This window comes from Diaphorina citri, unplaced genomic scaffold, assembly GCF_000475195.1.
Source record: "Diaphorina citri unplaced genomic scaffold, Diaci psyllid genome assembly version 1.1 scaffold1193, whole genome shotgun sequence".
NCBI lineage: Eukaryota > Metazoa > Arthropoda > Insecta > Hemiptera > Psyllidae > Diaphorina > Diaphorina citri.
The window spans coordinates 69,630-88,348 of NW_007378622.1; the positions used below are offsets into that span (position 1 = coordinate 69,630).

General features: G+C 37.7%; 1 protein-coding gene across 1 annotated transcript in view; it reads right to left on the reverse strand.

Moving 5' to 3' along the window:
- The window catches only part of LOC103514638 (rap guanine nucleotide exchange factor 4-like), a gene marked incomplete at its 5' end in the record, with an annotated part of 78,916 nt that extends 60,935 nt beyond the window's left edge, over positions 1–17,981 (reverse strand). Inside the window, 3 exons of the mRNA XM_026827551.1 lie at positions 16,718–16,830; positions 17,207–17,252; positions 17,869–17,981. Coding sequence (XP_026683352.1) covers positions 16,718–16,830; positions 17,207–17,252; positions 17,869–17,981 — 272 coding nt within the window. The remainder of the gene's footprint in view (positions 1–16,717; positions 16,831–17,206; positions 17,253–17,868) is intronic.
- Positions 17,982–18,719: the final 738 nt, after the last annotated feature.

Here is an 18,719-nt window from a genome sequence, read left to right on the forward strand (position 1 = left end):
ACGCCACTAGTTGTGTTCTACAAGTGGTATGAAATGCTGGACGTGTGTTTGTTTAATTGCATCCTACTGATGGATGTGAGATATTGAGATAACTGAGGGCCGTAAATGTGAATTTTGGCAAAAGCCCTGAGGAGACACGTGGAACGGATAACATAGTAGACGAAGAGGAGAGTCGAGGAAAAGAAGATAAGAACAAGAGTTACCAAGACACGCTTTAAAAAAAGTGTTAAAAAGAGAAATTCAAAGGTTATTAAGATAAATTTAAGGGCCTGAGGAGAACAAGACATAGGTAGATATGGCATGATGCTGGTTGAGGGTCCTGCAGAGAATTTAAGGGCTTAAGGGAAATATGAGATGGAAAACATGGACAAATAATATGATTTGAGCACTATTGTGAGAGAATTTAAGGGCCTGAAGGCGCGGTTTCCAACTTGGCTGTGGGACAGCGAATGTTCACAAAAATATTGGGAAGTAGAAGTGGATACATATTTATGTAGTGAAGACACCACTATCTGTACTACTGTAGTGTAGTGATAATGATGTGACATTGTAACAAACTCAGGATGAAGTAAAGGATAAAAACAAAGGATGCTCTAAAAAAAAGGGAACAAGAAGTGTTTAAAAGAGAAATTCAAGGGTAACTAAGAGAAATTTAAGGGCCTGAGGAGAACAAGATATGGGTAGATATGGCATGATGCTGGTTGAGGGTCCTGCAGAGAATTTAAGGGCTAAAGGGAAATATGAGATGGAAAACATGGACAAATAATATGATTTGAGGACTATTGTGAGAGAATTCAAGGGCCTGAAGGCGCGGTTTCCAACTTGGCTGTGGGATACCAAATGTTCACAAAAATATTGGGAAGTAGAAGTGGATACATATTTATGTAGTGAAGACACCACTATCTGTACTACTGTAGTGTGGTGATAATTCCCCCCCCCTTCATCATTCTTTTCCTCCTCCTCCTCCTCCCTCACTGAAAGAGTATCATGTCCACTTCTCCATTCTGTTGCAATCAATAACACCGAGTGGTGCATTAATATTTTAGTACTCAATCCTTGTTTTTCAGCAGTCTTGTCATCAGATGAGACGATATACCTTTCGTTGAAGAATAAATTGTGAAAAGGGAGGACTTTATTACCCCAATGGTTTTTGCGTAGAATCCTAAAATCCTTTTTGAAGCAATTTCTACCACTAAAACCCGAACTCTTTTTATGGCTTTCTTTTTAGAGGTAGGGTTCTCCTGGGAAGCTCTTGCGCCCGACACGACCAAAATATTGAAATGTATCTCCAAAATATTGAAATGTACCTCATTCCTTGTGTCTTTTTCGGTAGTTTTCCAAATATTCGAGCGTATTTTTACATAGACAGGCCTAATATGCGAGCAAACTTTATGAGTAGATGTGCTACATTTGCGACTAGAGTGCGTATTATTTATCTTTCCGGAAAATTTCCTCGTTTCAACATTTCCCTGGAAATCCTGTTTTCCGTTTAAGCAAGAATCTAAACTTTTCCAGCCTTTTATGTTTATAATATCTTGAGTTCATTTCAAATAATAATGAAATAAGAGCAAGAACAAGGTAGTCAGCATAAAGTTCATAAAAAAAGGAAAGCCAGGGCAAAGAGAAATGAAAACATTGGGAAAACATTGGGAAAACGGTGATAATGATGTGACATTGTAACAAACTCAGGATGAAGTAAAGGATAAAAACAAAGGATGCTGCTCTAAAAAAAAAAGGAACAAGACAATAGAAATATTTTGGACAGGCTGAAAAAAGCTAAATAACGAACTTTTTGACCCCAAAAAAAAGTTGGAACTCAATAGAAATATTATTGTGGTCAAAAACTTTTCGTACAAATGTTTTCAAAACTCCCTGACCCCTTCATCCGGCCGGCCCACTTCAAATGTTTACTCTTGTCTTTTTCTTCTTCTTCTTCTTTTTCTTTCTTCTTCTTCTTCTTCTTCTTCTTTTTTCTTCTTCTTCTCCTGCTGCTTCTTTTTCTTATTTCTCTTCTCTATCTTCCTCTTCATTTTCTTTTTCTTCTTCTTCTTCTTCTTCTTCTTCATGTGGTCCTTTGAAAAGGGAGGACTTTATTACTCCAGTGGTTTTTGCGTAGTGAACTCTTTTTATGGCTTTCTTCTTGGCAGGATTCTCCTAGAGAAGCTCTTCCGCCCAACCCAACACGACCAAAATATTGAAATTTGAAATGTATCTCATTCCTTGTGTCTTTTTCGGTAGTTTTCCAAATATTTGAGCGTATTTTTACATAGACAGGCCTAATATGCGAGCAAACATTATGAGTAGATGTGCTACATATGCGACTAGTGTGCGTATTATTTATCTTTCCGGAAAATTTCCTCGTTTCAACATTTCCCTGGAAATCCTGTTTTCTGTTTAAGCAAGAATCTAAACTTTCCCAGCCTTTTATGTTTATAATATCTTGAGTTCATTTAAAATAATAATAAAATAAGAACAAGAACAAGGTAGTCAGCATAAAGTTCATAAAAAAAGGAAAGCCAGGGCAAAGAGAAATGAAAACATTGGGAAAACATTTAAATTGGAGAAATTTCTGGTGGAAAAAGGGGGAAACAGACACACAAAGCGTTAAGCCTTTGGGCGAGGAAAAAAATACCTGTAAAAGGCTCGAAATAACGATAAAAATACACGTAAGGGAGAGAGGGAAAGGAGGTGGAAGGGGAAGAAGGAGAAGAAAGAGAGAGGTGAGGAAAAAGGAGACGATAAAGAGGAGAAAGATAAAGCGTCGTTTTACGGACAAGATAAGGCAGAGTTACAAACCAAGTTAGTTTTTTTTCTTTTTTTTTTATGGAAAACATGGAGGATTAGGTACCATAAGTATAATAAAAAAAACTGTTTCCATATTTGATAGGGAAAGTCGTTAAAGCATTGCTCATAATTTTGGCTTCGGAAAGAAATCAGTAAAAAGAGATAAGGGAAACCTATGGCCCTGGGAGGGAAAAAATAATACCTAGAGTTGAACGGATTTATTTAAGAAGGGTACACTGAGAAAAAAAAATAGTGATAGGATGCCACTAGTTAAGATGGAAGAAATCTATTATTGGGTTACTTCCTCTGATTTAGGTTATTGGAATCTTATATTATAAGAACAAGATCCATTCACTCATTCACATTTCATAGTTCACACACTGATCGTTCTATCTCGAGAACCACAACACCTAGTTATGACAGCAAAGTTGTTTCAGCATATAGTCGTACGAATTAAATAAATAAAAAGCACAATTCCCTTTCTATTGTGTTAGAGTTAGACTGTTAGAGACACAATGGAGTATTCTATTTCAGTTAAGGGTGGCAATCAGCATATTCTCTTTCCTGTTTTCATTTTCTCTGTATTATATATTCACTCTGTAGCTCCTGTTTTACATATCTCCCCTTGCAAAAGTCACAGCTCCTAATTGAATTCATCCCATATTTTCTTGAGTGCTTTTTCCTTTGATGGACGCTTTTCGCTCTGGATAATGTATCTTAATATTCTTGTATTTATGCGAGTTTACCGAGAAACGTACAAAGCGAGTGCGATGAATAAACAAAATTTACCCTGGGAAAATTCTGAAGTAACGTCTGCATAATAATTTAATCTACACTCTACAATAAGCAATAATTTATCTGCAGGTAGCTATTCTCCAATTGTTTTATGTGAAGTTGATTAACGAATTTGACTACACACCGTCGTGTGGGGTAAATCACAGTCAGGATTTCAGGAACCTTAAATTCAGAAAAATAACAAATTATTGGATTGTATGGAAATTGAGACTCGAATTAATTCTCATTTTAAATTCAGGGGTTGTAGAATCCATGTAGGTACTGTCATTTCAAACTAACATAGGTACGTGTATATGATGCTTTTTACTAAGAAAAGTAGGTATTGCTTTCACTTCGATTTTCCGAAACCTCCAGACTGCTTTCCAATTCAAATTATTCGGTACCCAGAGTGCAGACCCTAATAAATTTGCCACCTCCATTTCCACAGTTTTCAGATGCAAATATGTCATCTCCACCAATATGTTGGTTTTGTACACTGTTTGGGTTTTCAGTTTTCAAGTTTTCACTAAGGTTCATATTTCATATTTCCCGGTATTCTTCGAGTAGGTATAATGCACTATAGATATACCTAGTTACCTAGTCGAATTGTATTCGATAAAGTGACATCTATTTTCGAGTATTATTTTCTGCAATGTGAAACTCGAAAACTAGATACATAAATTTTGGATGCAAACAGACACCCAACTGTGAAACTGGGAAAAGTATACTTTCTGTTTTCCACACATGTATTGATATGCAAATGTCAAATGGAAAGTGCTTGAAATTTGCATGAAAAATATACGTGCAATTCTTGTCGTGCCAGGAAGAACTCATTTTCTAGTATCTCTGAGAAACCTTGAAGACAGGTATACCTACTCCTGATATTGAGCATACCTGAACTAGTGGCATTGCCTTGTTATTTTTACTCGAAATGTTTGATTGACTTTGCTGACTCTTGAGAGTCTCATCTGTTCTTTATTTCAGCAGAACTTATTTATTCATTTATTGATTTATTAAGAAATTGTGGCTTCGGACATAAAACATCTGCCAAATGTTTGATACTTTTGATAGGCGATATTGTTTCTGAAGTTAATCGGTTCTGGGATAAGAAAAGTCGTGTGCTATTCACACCAGATCTTCTTTATTTGAGCTTTAACAAAAGTCCAGAGCCTCCTGCATCTTATCAGTATCAGCCTACAGGAAAATCTGAGTGAAATTTTGAAAAAGGAGAGGCAGTAGTATCCTGTATCCGGTAGACCTTTTCTCGTCCTTTCCATTTTCTCGTCCTTCCCATTTTTCTCTCTCCTTCCTCCTCTTCCTTTTTCTCATCATCCTTTTTCTCCATCTCCCCTAATTATTGTTTCCTTTTTATGAACCTTTCCGGTGCTGTCCAAGGATTTTCTTTAGGAGAAAATACGTCCAGTTTTTTATGTTTCCTTCTTTTGCTTTTCTCGCGTTTTCGCCTTCCTCCACCCCTTCTTCTTCTTTCAAGAAGATAAAAAAGAGAAATAATTAGAGACTTCCTGTATTTGTCATATTTTATTGTCTATCATACAGACAAGATTTCTGAGGAAGCATAAAATAAATGACCGTCTAACTTCTCGCCAGATTTTTCCTTTCGATTAGGTAACCGAGAGTACATTGTATCCTTCATATCTTCCTTTGTTGATAAAAGTAAACCTTTCAAGCAATATATCCTCCTCCTTCTCCTCCTTCTCCTTCTCCTCCTCCTCCTCCTCCTCCGCCTCCTCCTTCTTCTTCTTCTTCCTCTTCTTCGTCTCTTCTTTCTTCTTCGTCTCTTCTTTCTTCTTCTTCTTCTTCTTCTTCTTCTTCTTCTTCTTCTTCTTCCTCCTTCTTCTTCTTCTTCTTCTCTTCCTCCATTTCTTCATTCCCCCCCCTTCATCATTCTTTTCCTCCTCCTCCTCCTCCCTCACTGAAAGAGTGTCATGTCCACTTCTCCATTCTGTTGCAATCAATAACACCGAGTGGTGCATTAATATTTTAGTACTCAATCCTTGTTTTTCAGCAGTCTTGTCATCAGATGAGACGATATACCTTTCGTTGAAGAATAAATTGTGAAAAGGGAGGACTTTATTACCCCAATGGTTTTTGCGTAGAATCCTAAAATCCTTTTTGAAGCAATTTCTACCACTAAAACCCGAACTCTTTTTATGGCTTTCTTTTTAGAGGTAGGGTTCTCCTGGGAAGCTCTTGCGCCCGACACGACCAAAATATTGAAATGTATCTCCAAAATATTGAAATGTACCTCATTCCTTGTGTCTTTTTCGGTAGTTTTCCAAATATTCGAGCGTATTTTTACATAGACAGGCCTAATATGCGAGCAAACTTTATGAGTAGATGTGCTACATTTGCGACTAGAGTGCGTATTATTTATCTTTCCGGAAAATTTCCTCGTTTCAACATTTCCCTGGAAATCCTGTTTTCCGTTTAAGCAAGAATCTAAACTTTTCCAGCCTTTTATGTTTATAATATCTTGAGTTCATTTCAAATAATAATGAAATAAGAGCAAGAACAAGGTAGTCAGCATAAAGTTCATAAAAAAAGGAAAGCCAGGGCAAAGAGAAATGAAAACATTGGGAAAACATTGGGAAAACATTTAAATTGGAGAAATTTCTGGTGGAAAAGGGGGGAAACAGACACACAAAGCGTTAAGCCTTTAGGCGAGGAAAAAAATACCTGTAAAAGGCTCGAAATAACGATAAAAAGACACGTAAGGGAGAGAGGGAAAGGAGGTGGAAGGAGAAGAAGGAGAAGAAAGAGAGAGGTGAGGAAAAAGGAGACGATAAAGAGGAGAAAGATAAAGCGTCGTTTTACGGACAAGATAAGGCACTTTGACTTTGTTAAGAATTGAACCCAGGTTCTCTCAGCTCGGGAGTAAATGAAAATCAAAGCACAGAAAACTTTGATTTCGACGGGAATGGGACCCGGGAATCCCGGTATTTAAGTCTAGTTTCGAACGAAGTTAAGAACGTGGTCGATTCTTCCTCCAAGATTTCTGGAGAAAATTCCCAAAAGAGTCGAAAATTTAAAATCACAAATTGGGAAATGAGCAGAGCTTGTTAAGTTTAAACTTTCATCTCAGGACATTTTATTAAGTGCCTTTTCCTCATAGTTTTTCGCCTGAAAGTTCCCTAAAGGCTAACGTGTTACGTAAAATATTTCCAACATCTATGTTTAGTTTACACTCTCTTGGGGAACAAGACAATAGAAAAATATTGGACAGGCTGAAAAGAAGCTAAATAACGAACTTTTTGACCCAAAAAAAGTTGGAACTCAATAGAAATATTATTGTGGTCAAAAACTTTTCGTACAAATGTTTTCAAAACTCCCGGACCCCTTCATCTGGCCCACTTCAAATGTTTACACTTGTCTTTTTCTTCTTCTTCTTCTTCTTCTTTCATCTTCTTTCTTCTTCTTCTTTTTTCTTTTTCTTCTCCTGCTGCTTCTTTTTCTTATTTCTCTTCTCTATCTTCCTCTTCATTTTCTTTTTCTTCTTCTTCTTAGGGAACAAGACAATAGAAATATTTTGGACAGGCTGAAAAAAAGCTAAATAACGAACTTTTTGACCCAAAAAAGTAGTAACTCAATAGAATTATTATTGTGGTCAAAAACTTTTCGTACAAATGTTTTCAAAACTCCCTGACCTCTTCATCTGGCCCACTTCAAATGTTTACTCTTGTCTTCTTCTTCTTCTTTCTTTTTCTTCTTCTTTTTTCTTATTCTCCTGCTGCTTCTTTTTCTTATTTCTCTTCTCTATCTTCCTCTTCATTCTCTTCTTCTTCTTCTTCATGTGGTCCTCTTCAAATGTTTACTATTGTCTCTTCTTTTTCTTCTTCCTTCTTCTCCTCTTCTTCTTCTCGTGCTTTATATGTTCTTCTTCTTCTTCCTCTCCTCTTATTCGTTCTGATTTAATTTCTACATGGTTTCTTGTTCATGTGTGACCACTATAATTTAATCTCCCAATGTGGTCCTCTTCAAATGTTTACTATTGTCTCTTCTTTTTCATCTTCCTTCTTCTCCTCTTCTTCTTCTCCTCCTGCTTTATATGTTCTTCTTCTTCCTCTCCTCTTATTCGTTCTGATTTAATTTCTACATGGTTTCTTGTTCATGTGTGACCACTATAATTTAATCTCCCGAACAAAACAAACAACACGTTTTTCCACAACTTTTCCTTCAGAAAGGAGGGAGTTGGGTCAATGAGGGGAAAGGAGAAAGACGATAGGGGAAATGTGTGTGTGTGAGAGAGAGAGAAAGAGGAGAGGGAGGCAAGAGAGAGGAAGAGGGGAGGGAGGAAGAGAGAAGGAAAGATCCTCCCGAGATTTGAGACCGTGTTTGATTCGTGAACTTTGCTGGGGAAATGTGTGTGTGTGAGAGAGAGAGGGAGGGAGGAGAGGGAGGCAAGAGAGAGGAAGAGGGGAAGGAGGAAGAGAGAAGGAAAGATCCCCCCGAGATTTGAGACCGTGTTTGATTCGTGAACTTTGCAAAACTTATCCTCTCTCTCTCTCTCTCCTTTCTGTCTCTCTTTCTCATACCCTCTCTTTTTTCCTCTTCTTTTCCTTCTCTCTCTCCCTCTCCCCCTCTCCCTCCCTCTCTCTCTCTCTCTCTCTCTCTTCTTCCCTCCCTCCTATTCTTTCTGCGAAATCTTTCTGTTTGAGTTGACATTTCTATTGGGGGGTTTTTTCGTGTAAAGGAGGAAAGGGAGAGGATAAAACGGCAAATCATAAACAAGGAACAACAAAAACTGTAAATTTTCTGTCGTAAAGTTTGAGTGAAACTTTTTTGGGCCCTCGCAAATTTGGGGTGTAGGTAGAACATTACCCACGCTCGATTTGTTTGTCATATCCCAGGACACCTTTTGTCAGACCTGTGTGTAGGTGGAAAAATAAGATTGATCATTAAAAAAAACTCGAAAATAAAAACTCTATCCTAAGCACTTATTAACATACTCAATGAATGCGTGTGGGACTTTGTATTGAAAGTTTGAAAGCAATATTTGTACCTAATACCTATTAAAATTTGGACAATCTTTAAGATGATATTCAATTTGTTGACCTAGAAACAACACAAAAGCTCCAGTCTGCAGGTATTTAGATAGTTATGAATTCATTTAAATAAATTAATTACATTACCCACGTCCCCAAAGGAAACCGATTTGACGTGCTCCTAAAAAGTTACAAACATTCATTGCTTTCCTGATTTCCTTCAGGAATAAAATAATTCATGTTGTTTTTAGAAAAAAAAAAGTAAAAACATTTCAGCTTTTCCTTTCTAATGAAATAATTTCATCGCGAATGGAATGCACAAGTGTGGCGGGAAGGTAGAAATTGTTCAAAGCTACAAAATTTAATTATGAAAATAGAAAAAAAAGCAGGAGAACCTCTCTCTCTCTCTTCCTCCCTCCCTCCTATTCTTTCTGTGAAATCTTTCTGTTTGAGTTGACATTTCTATTGGTTTTTTTTTGTGTAAAGGAGGGAGAGAGAGGATAAAGCGACAAATCATAAACAAGAAAACAACAAAACTGTAAATTTTCTGTCGTAAAGTTTGAGCGAAACTTTTTTGGGCCCTCGCAAAATTTCTTTTGGGGTGTAGGTAGAACATTACCCACGCTCGGTTTGTTTGTCATATCCCAGGACACCTTTTGTCAGACCTGTGTGTAGGTGGAAAAATAAGATTGATCATGAAAAAAAAAACTCGAAAATAAAAACTCTATCCTAAACACTTATTAACATGCTTTTAGGTAGGTAGGAACTCAATGAATGCGTGTGGGACTTTGTATTGAAAGTTTGAAAGCAATATTTGTACCTAATACCTATTAAAATTTGGACAATCATTAAGATGATATTCAATTTGTTGACCTAGAAACAACACAAAAGCTCCAATCTGCAGGTATTTAGATAGTTATGAATTCATTTAAATAAATTAATTACATTACCCACGTCCCCAAAGGAAACCGATTTGACGTGCTCCCCCCCCACTCTTAATCCCGTCCCTAACTCTTTTTGCCCCTCCTTCCCAACCCTTAATACCATCCCTGCCTCTTCTTCCCATCCCCCTCCCCTCTCTTACTACCGCCCCTACCTTTGCTACCCCTTTTCTCTCAAGTTCAGATGTAAAATTCCTGGGCTACCACAGACTTTTCTTCAAAGAGAGGGAGAAGCGATAGGGATAAAAGGAAAGAGGAAAAGGGAGGGAGATAAGGACAGGTAAGGAGAATACAAGGAGATCTGAGGGAGAAAGTTCGAGGGTGAAAAAGGAAGGGAAGGAATAAGAACGGAGAAGGATGGGAAATAGGAAAGGACAGAGGTAGGGGGAGATGGATGGAAAGAGTATCAACGGAGGAGAGAGGGAAAAAAGAGAGAAAGACACAGGGGTAGGAGAGGGAGGAAGGGAAAGCAGAGAGAGGGAGATAAAACGCGTGATGCAGTCTTTCTTCAGTTTCCTGTCCCACCCAAAGGAGGGTGAGTTCTGCGGTACATTTCCTGCAACCAGGCCTTTCAACCCTCCCTCGCCTACCCATCCCCCACCACCACTTCACCAAACCCCTTGCCTCTCTAGGCCTTTACTTCAAGTAGGTCAATCCATTGGGGGGGAAATAGCCTGTTGAAAATATTTCATTTAATTCTAACAATGAATACGTTCAAGTCTACGCTGTTTGCGGTGATCAATAGTCTGCACATCGCTCTTTTTTTCTTCTTCTTTTTTTAATGGATATGTGGCGATTTGGCGACAGTAATTTAATAATGCCTTCATTGAAAAGGAAGAAGAAATGTTGGCAAGGAGAACTTTAAGAGGTTTGGTAGAGAGAACTGTAACTACCGGGGTCTTATCGTCCCGGCCGGTCCGAGAACGATACCTATCCATTTAGGACAAAGTTCGCCCCAGGCGGGAATCGAACCCGCGACCAAGCGAGGAGAAGAAGAAAAGGTTGGGTCAGTGTCAATAACCATTGTAGCTTAGTGAACTGCGTGGACCTCAATCAGACAAAAAAAGAGCACTGGAGGTTTGGGGATTCCTTCAAAAGGCCCCAAAAGAAAACTTTAGAAAACGAAAATCCTAAAGGTGTGTCTACACATGTTTGGACACGCCTTTACGTTCTACTTCTGAACTCCTGGGACTGATTAATCTCGAGAACATTTCCCAAAGATTTTCTCACTTTTCCAAACTACATGGAACATGTTCACCCTAAAATGCTAGACATGAATGATTGATGATTGGAAAAACCTTACTCCCCCACATTGTCAATGCGAGGAAGCACTGACAAGGAAAAGTAGTTTCATTTTCCAATATGAAAATTTCCCCATCATTTACCTCACGTCTTTTCTATTCGGGTATATTAGGTACACATTTGTTTTGTTATAAAGCTTACACTTGACAACAGTGAGGCCCTGTTGTCAAGTGTACAGTGGTAAATATAGTTGACAACAGAGGTAAATATATGTAAAAGGACTTTCGTTTTTACAAATTCAAGGAATATGGAACTATGGTTGTTATTCTGATCAATTCTAATGTAATTTTGATTCTAACGTAGTCTAGGTAAATTTGTCGCTCGATCACTTTGACAACTTTCAATGCAAAAGAATAACCAAACTTACTTTTGATGAATTTTACAGGAGGTGCCTACTACTCAATTTTTCCAATATCAAAATCACAATTATGCAGGTTCTTCTCATGTATCGAAGCTCTATAACTTGAAAAATCCTAAAATCCCATAAAAATCCAAGAAGTCAAAGTGATGCTGTGCACATTGCATAACTCGATTAATTAAACGGCATTCATACAAAATTGCAACCAAAAGAACAAGGTGTACCCCGGAGCAGATAGGACAAAGCACTTTTAGCCACTATATTATTGAAACTATAAAAAAGTATCATAGGTACTCTAGTCTAGAATGTCTAAATGGAATCCTTAGGTACACTTATGGGAATATCTGGTGGAAAAAAAATAGTCGAGGGAAGGAAATTTTCTCGTTTTCAAACATTAAACAAGAGACTAAAACCATAAAATGAAAACCACTATCGTTTTTCAACTTCTATTACATCTACTGTCAATAATTAAACACATAATAAACTATGCAGACCCTTAAGGTTCTATTTGCCTGAGTCGGGTATATTAGGTACACATTTGTTTTGTTATAAAGCTTACACTTGACAACAGTGAGGCTCTGTTGTCAAGTGTACAGTGGTAAATATAGTTGACAACAGAGGTAAATATATGTAAAAGGACTTTCGTTTTTACAAATTCAAGGAATAAAGGCCTATATTGTCAAGTAATACAAATTGTATGAATGGCCTTTGTCATGTAATTGGAGGGAGAGGTAAAGAAGGAAGTCACAGTTGAAGGTAATTCAAGTCATGGAGACTTTGTTTTCAAAAAAGTTACAATACTCTTTGTTCCTAATACAATTACATTGATAATTAAGGAGCGCGGTAGCGCTCCGCCCCGCCAAGTCAAGAAAGTTTGACCGCGCTACTAGAGATTAAGGAGCGCGGTGGGAAAGTAGTTATAATTGGAGGGAGAGGTAAAGAAGGAAGTGACAGTTGAAGGTAATTCAAGTCATGGAGACTTTGTTTTCAAAAAAGTTACAATAGACAATACCCTTTGTTCCTAATACAGTTACATTGACAATAATTTAGTCTTGTTTTCCTTTCGCAGTTTTCAGGTTGTAATGGTGGGAAATGGGGAAGTGATGGTACCATACCAGGCAAATCTTCCATTTCCCTATTACCACCACCACCATGAAAATTGCGAAAGGAAAATACCTAGGTACTCGTTTTCACGTGAGATTTTCAGTGAGATTTTCAGCGCCCAAGCCGCGTTTGCACGATGCAAATAACCACCGTTTCCAACAACATTTGGACTGTGCTACACACAGCAAGTCCAATTCGTGGATTTATTTATTCGCGCGATGGATTTTGGACGTGCCGAAACAACAGAGTCACAAAATGGGCTGCGTGCGCTCACTTAAGATTTCGCTATGCGAAATGAATTTTGAATGGGCCTCAGCCCATTTGGGATTTTAAAAGTCTTTATGTGTAAGCACCTTTACACTAAGAACCTACATGGCCGAACAAAGGCCTATATTAGTATTAGGCCTGGACGCCCTGGACGGGGGAGGGAAGGGGGAAGTCCATAGGGAGAATTCCCGAGTAAAATAACAAGGTATACAATTAGGAATTAGGGAGGATTATAAGGCAAAAGAAAAAGTCCTAAGTACGTTCTATCATTAAGTTTTCATATACCTTCTGCTTCCTTTTCCTCCTATTCTTCCTTTTATAATCTCTTCTTTTTCCTTCTCATCTCTTCCATTATCTTCCTGATCTCTTCCTTTCTCATTTCTTGTCCTTTTCCTCGCCTCCATTTCTCCAGTTTTCCTGTTCTCATTTACTAATAACCCTCTCGGCCTTTTATTCAACAAGTCTTTTACGATCAGATTTTTACTAGTTGCGTTTATCGTGTTCGGAAAAATGTCGGTGGAAAAAGTGTCACACTAGTCACAGTTACTTGAAAAAAATTACACATATGTATTAGTCAGAGAGTCATAGTTTGGTAACGTGCACGATACAATTTCATACCTAATCAGACTGTCTGACAAACCGCTGTCTTTCAGACGGCCTGAGCGTGGGTGGCGGGCATAAGCAACTTTATAGTGCTGGTCAAAATGAGGAATTTTCTAGTGATGTACATATTATACCTAACCCCAGGAAAAAACTATCAAAAGTAATGGTGGAATGAGAGATGAGATGAATACAGCCAGTGGTGGAGTCTACAGTGGGATTAGAGGATGAAAGAGAATAGATTAAATGCATTTGGGAGAGATTATTCATACTCATAGCTTTTCCTTAGGGAAGTGGGTACTAATCCTGTAACACTTTGGAGCGTAACTTAGCAGAATAGTTTTTGACTTGAAAAAATAAACCAATGGACAATGCACATTATTATAAGCACAATTGCACATTTTTTGATCGAAAATATTACAAAGGAAAGTTGCCGAAATGTTGACCTCAATGTGGTAAAAAACCGACAGTAAATAAAATACGTAAATTTGCACCTGTGCACCTAAATTTGACGTTATTTCATAAACAAACTTTGCTCAAAGGGCAATGAATTCATCTTTTAAGAGGGAAGGAAATTAAACTGAACTAGACAAACACCTTCTAAATCCAGCACTAAAACAAGAGGAGATGGAAGCGTTTGATTTTGATAGGTTGAGAGCTCTCAAAAGTGTATAAGTACACTTCCTCAGATGCATTGGAAATAAGATCCCTTGTCAGTTCATGCACCTCACATGTATGAGAAAAGCTCTTATTACTTCTATTACTTTCCATTAAAAACATACAAGTATGCAAGCTACTTCTATTACCAACATAAAAGTATTATAGGTACAGGCTAACAGAAGATCTCTAATCTTCTGTTAGTTATTATCTTGATCGATGCCTCGGTCTCTTCTGTTAGCCGAGCACCGATTTAGGGATTTGAAATCACAACTGATCTAATGTGTTTCTAAAGGACGGTAACTAACAATTGCCCCAAATGACAGTTTGCACTGTCTACATCAGATTATTTTGGACGTGCCGAAACAACAGAGTCACAAAATGGAACTGAGTCCACTTTAGATTTTCCTATACCAAATGAGTTTTGAATGGGCCTCAGCCCATTTGGGATTTTAAAAGTCTTTATGTGTAAGCATAAGCACCTTTACACTAAAACCCTAGATGGCCGAACAAAGGCCTATATTGGGCCTGGACGGGGGAGGGAAGGGGGAAGTCCATAGGGAGAATTCCCGAGTAAAATAACAAGGTATACAATTAGGAATTAGGGAGGATTATAAGGCAAAAGAAAAAGTACTAAGTACGTTTTATCATTAAGTTTTCATATACCTTCTGCTTCCTTTTCCTCCTATTCTTCCTTTTATAATCTCTTCTTTTTCCTTCTCATCTCTCCCATTATCTTCCTGATCTCTTCCTTTTCTCATTTCTTGTCCTTTTCCTCGCCTCCATTTCTCCAGTTTTCCTGTTCTTATTTACTAATAACCCTCTCGGCCTTTTGTTCAACAAGTCTTTACGATCAGATTTTTACTGGTTGCGTTCATCATGTTCAAAATATGTCGGGTAAGAAAGGTAGGTACATATTTGAGGGGAAAATTTTAGTGTAGGCAGGGTTACGTTACGTTCAAAAAAAAAAAAAAAAAAAAAAAAAAAAAAAAAGTACCTCAATGTGGTAAAAAACCGACAGTAAATAAAAAAAATCCCATACGTAAATTTGCACCTGTGCACCTAAATTTGACGTTATTTCATAAACAAACATTGCTCAAAGGGCAATGAATTCATCTTTTAAGAGGGAAGGAAATTGAACTGAACTAGACAAACACCTTCTAAATCCAGCACTAAAACAAGAGGAGATGGAAGTGACCTCAATGTGGTAAAAAACCGACAGTAAATAAAATACGTAAATTTGCACCTGTGCACCTAAATTTGACGTTATTTCATAAACAAACTTTGCTCAAAGGGCAATGAATTCATCTTTTAAGAGGGAAAGAAATTCAACTGAACTAGACAAACACCTTCTAAATCCAGCACTAAAACAAGAGGAGATGGAAGCGTTTGATTTTGATAGGTTGAGAGCTCTCAAAAGTGTATAAGTACACTTCCTCAGATGCATTGGAAATAAGATCCCTTGTCAGTTCATGCACCTCACATGTATGCTGTTGAGAGCTCTCAAAAGTGTATAAGTACACTTCCTCAGATGCATTGGAAATAAGATCCCTTGTCAGTTCATGCACCTCACACGTATTAGAAAAGCTCTTATTACTTTCCATTACTTCTATTACTTTCCATTAAAAACATACAAGTATACAAGCTACTTCTATTACCAACATAAAAGTAGTATAGGTACAGGCTAACAGAAGATCTCTCATCTTCTGTTAGTTATTATCTTGATGGATGCCTCGGTCTCTTCTGTTAGCCAAGCACCGATTTAGGGATTTGAAATCACAACTGATCTAATGTGTTTCTAAAGGACGGTAACTAGTTACCAACATAAAAGTATTATAGGTACAGGCTAACAGAAGATCTCTAATCTTCTGATAGTTATTATCTTGATGGATGCCTCGGTCTCTTCTGTTAGCCGAGCACCGATTTAGGGATTTGAAATCACAACTGATCTAATGTGTTTCTAAAGGACGGTAACTAACAATTGCCCCAAATGACAGTTTGCAATTACCAACATAAAAGTATTATAGGTACAGGCTAACAGAAGATCTCTAATCTTCTGTTAGTTATTATCTTGATCGATGCCTCGGTCTCTTCTGTTAGCCAAGCACCGATTTAGGGATTTGAAATCACAACTGATCTAATGTGTTTCTAAAGGACGGTAACTAACAATTGCCCCAAATGACAGTTTGCACTGTCTACATCAGATTTGGCTTTCAAAAGTTGTCCTTTTCGCAAGATTTTACTTGAATCATAAATTAGCCTTTGTATTCCAAACCAGTACCCAATTATACAAGTTCCCTATTATCTATGTTTTATGCTATTCTATGCTATACAGATAGTCTCAATTGTACTCCATGTTCTAATACACAACTACAAACATGCTATCATCAGAATCTATGTCACGTAAAGCTTCCATAGCATCAGCTTACGAATCATCTAAAGTTTTGCGATCGAGAAGTTGTGGAAAAGTGGAAACTTTTTGAGTTTTGAAGAAATTTGTAGATTTCAAATGTGTTGTGACTCTTCAGATCTGATCATACAGATATCATCTCTGCTGGATGCATATCTCTTCAAATAGACACTTGCCTAAAAGTATTTCAGAATTTCCAGAAAAAATTGACACTTAACTTAAACTACTCTTATTGTAGATTTTTCAAAAGATGGGATTTCTTTCCGAAATTCCGATATTTAAGAGCATTCAAAAGATAGGGTTCGTTCTCGGAATGGCAGTTTTCTATCCTATCCTCCTTCTCTCTTCCATTTTGGGAAATTCGGGACGACCTCCGTTGTTACAGTTCCCTCTGTCAAACCTCTTAAAAAAGTCCTCTTATTGCCGAATTCTCAGAAAATGTTGGTTTTTTTCTAATGCTTAGGAGCTTCTAAGGATTTAAGAGCAAAAAACTTAAAGGGTGGTTAATGAGCCTTACCTTTTCAATAGTATTGGTCTGTGTGGTCTGTGTGTTGGTCGTGATGAGACGCACCTCCAATGATCCACCCAGTACAATGTACCAACTGGATCCGGAGTCATTTTGGTTCAGAACTGAAATCACAAAAGACAAATACAAATATCACAAGTGAAATTACATGAAGGCCATCCGGCCACGGGTGGCAATAAGGGCTTTCAAAAGTTGTCCTTTTCGCAAGATTTTACATCATAAATTAGCCTTTGTATTCCAAACCAGTACCCAATTATACAAGTTCCCTATTATCTATAGTCTCAATTGTACTCCATGTTCCAATACACAACTACAAACATGCTATCATTAGAATCTATGTCACGTAAAGCTTCCATAGCATCAGCTTACGAATCATCTAAAGTTTTGCGATCGAGAAGTTGTGGAAAAGGGGAAACTTTTTGAGTTTTGAAGAAATTTGTAGATTTCAAATGTGTTGTGACTCTTCAGATCTGATCATACAGATATCATCTCTGCTGGATGCATATCTCTTCAAATAGACACTTGCCTAAAAGTATTTCAGAATTTCCAGAAAAAATTGACACTTAACTTAAACTACTCTTATTGTAGATTTTTCAAAAGATGGGATTTCTTTCCGAAATTCCGATATTTAAGAGCATTCAAAAGATAGGGTTCGTTCTCGGAATGGCAGTTTTCTATCCTATCCTCCTTCTCTCTTCCATTTTGGGAAATTCGGGACGATCTCGGTTGTTACAGTTCCCTCTATCAAACCTCTTAAAAAAGTCCTCTTATTGCCGAATTCTCAGAAAATGTTGGTTTTTTTCTAATGCTTAGGAGCTTCTAAGGATTTAAGAGCAAAAAACTTAAAGGGTGGTTAATGAGCCTTACCTTTTCAATAGTATTGGTCTGTGTGGTCTGTGTGTTGGTCGTGATGGCAGATATCATTCTGATATTCGGAATGGCAGTTTTCTATCCTGTCCTCCTTCTCTCTTCCATTTTGGGAAATTCGGGACGACCTTCGTTGTTACAGTTCCCTCTATCAAACCTTTTAAAAAAGTCCTCTTATTGCCGAATTCTCAGAAAATGTTGTTTTTTTTTCTAATGCTTAAGAGCTTCTAAGAATTTAAGAGCAAAAAACTTAAAGGGTGGTTAATGAGCCTTACCTTTTCAATAGTATTGGTCTGTGTGGTCTGTGTGTTGGTCGTGATGAGGCGCACCTCCAATGATCCACCCAGTACAATGTACCAACTGGATCCGGAGTCGTTTTGGTTCAGAACTGAAATCACAAAAGACAAATACAAATATCACAAGTGAAATTACATGAAGGCCATCCGGCCACGGGTGGCAATAATCACAGTAAGAGATGTTTTTATTTTTTTATTCCTCGAATAATAGTCGGGACATACAGAACCACACTGAGCGCGCGCCGACACACAGCCCTTTAATTGGTGAAGGGCATTTCGCTGAGATTTCAACTTTTCAACCAGCTACTCACATTAACTCACAACCAGGTAGGTACTCACGTTAAAGTCACCCACGAAGGAGACTTACACCACTCACGGTCATTGATCTCTGGCAAAACCCTATAGCCACCGCTGAATTCCTGGAACTACCAACTGCATTACCGGGATGATGTGAGGAAGAAGAGGAGACTGCTACTACAACAACGAGGGAGCCGGGAAAACCCAGCACGTGTTTGCCCAGGTCACCCATCCAGAAACCAAACAATGTAATCTATGTTGCTCCAGTGATCCACTGGGAATTGGTGCATTCAACATTCTATTGCCATTGGCTAAGGGATTTTCTTTTCTCTTACCAAACGATTACTAACCTTGTGCAGACTTGCTTCTACTGAGTAGTAAACTAAACCACAACACCACAGGCTATACCGTAAACCGTATATGAAGGTTATTAAATTTTTTATTTCAAGTTTCAAGTTTGAAAAATCCCAGTCTTTGGAAGGGTTCTGAGGGCAACATATGAATATTTAAGCTTTTTACATTAAAAAAATAAG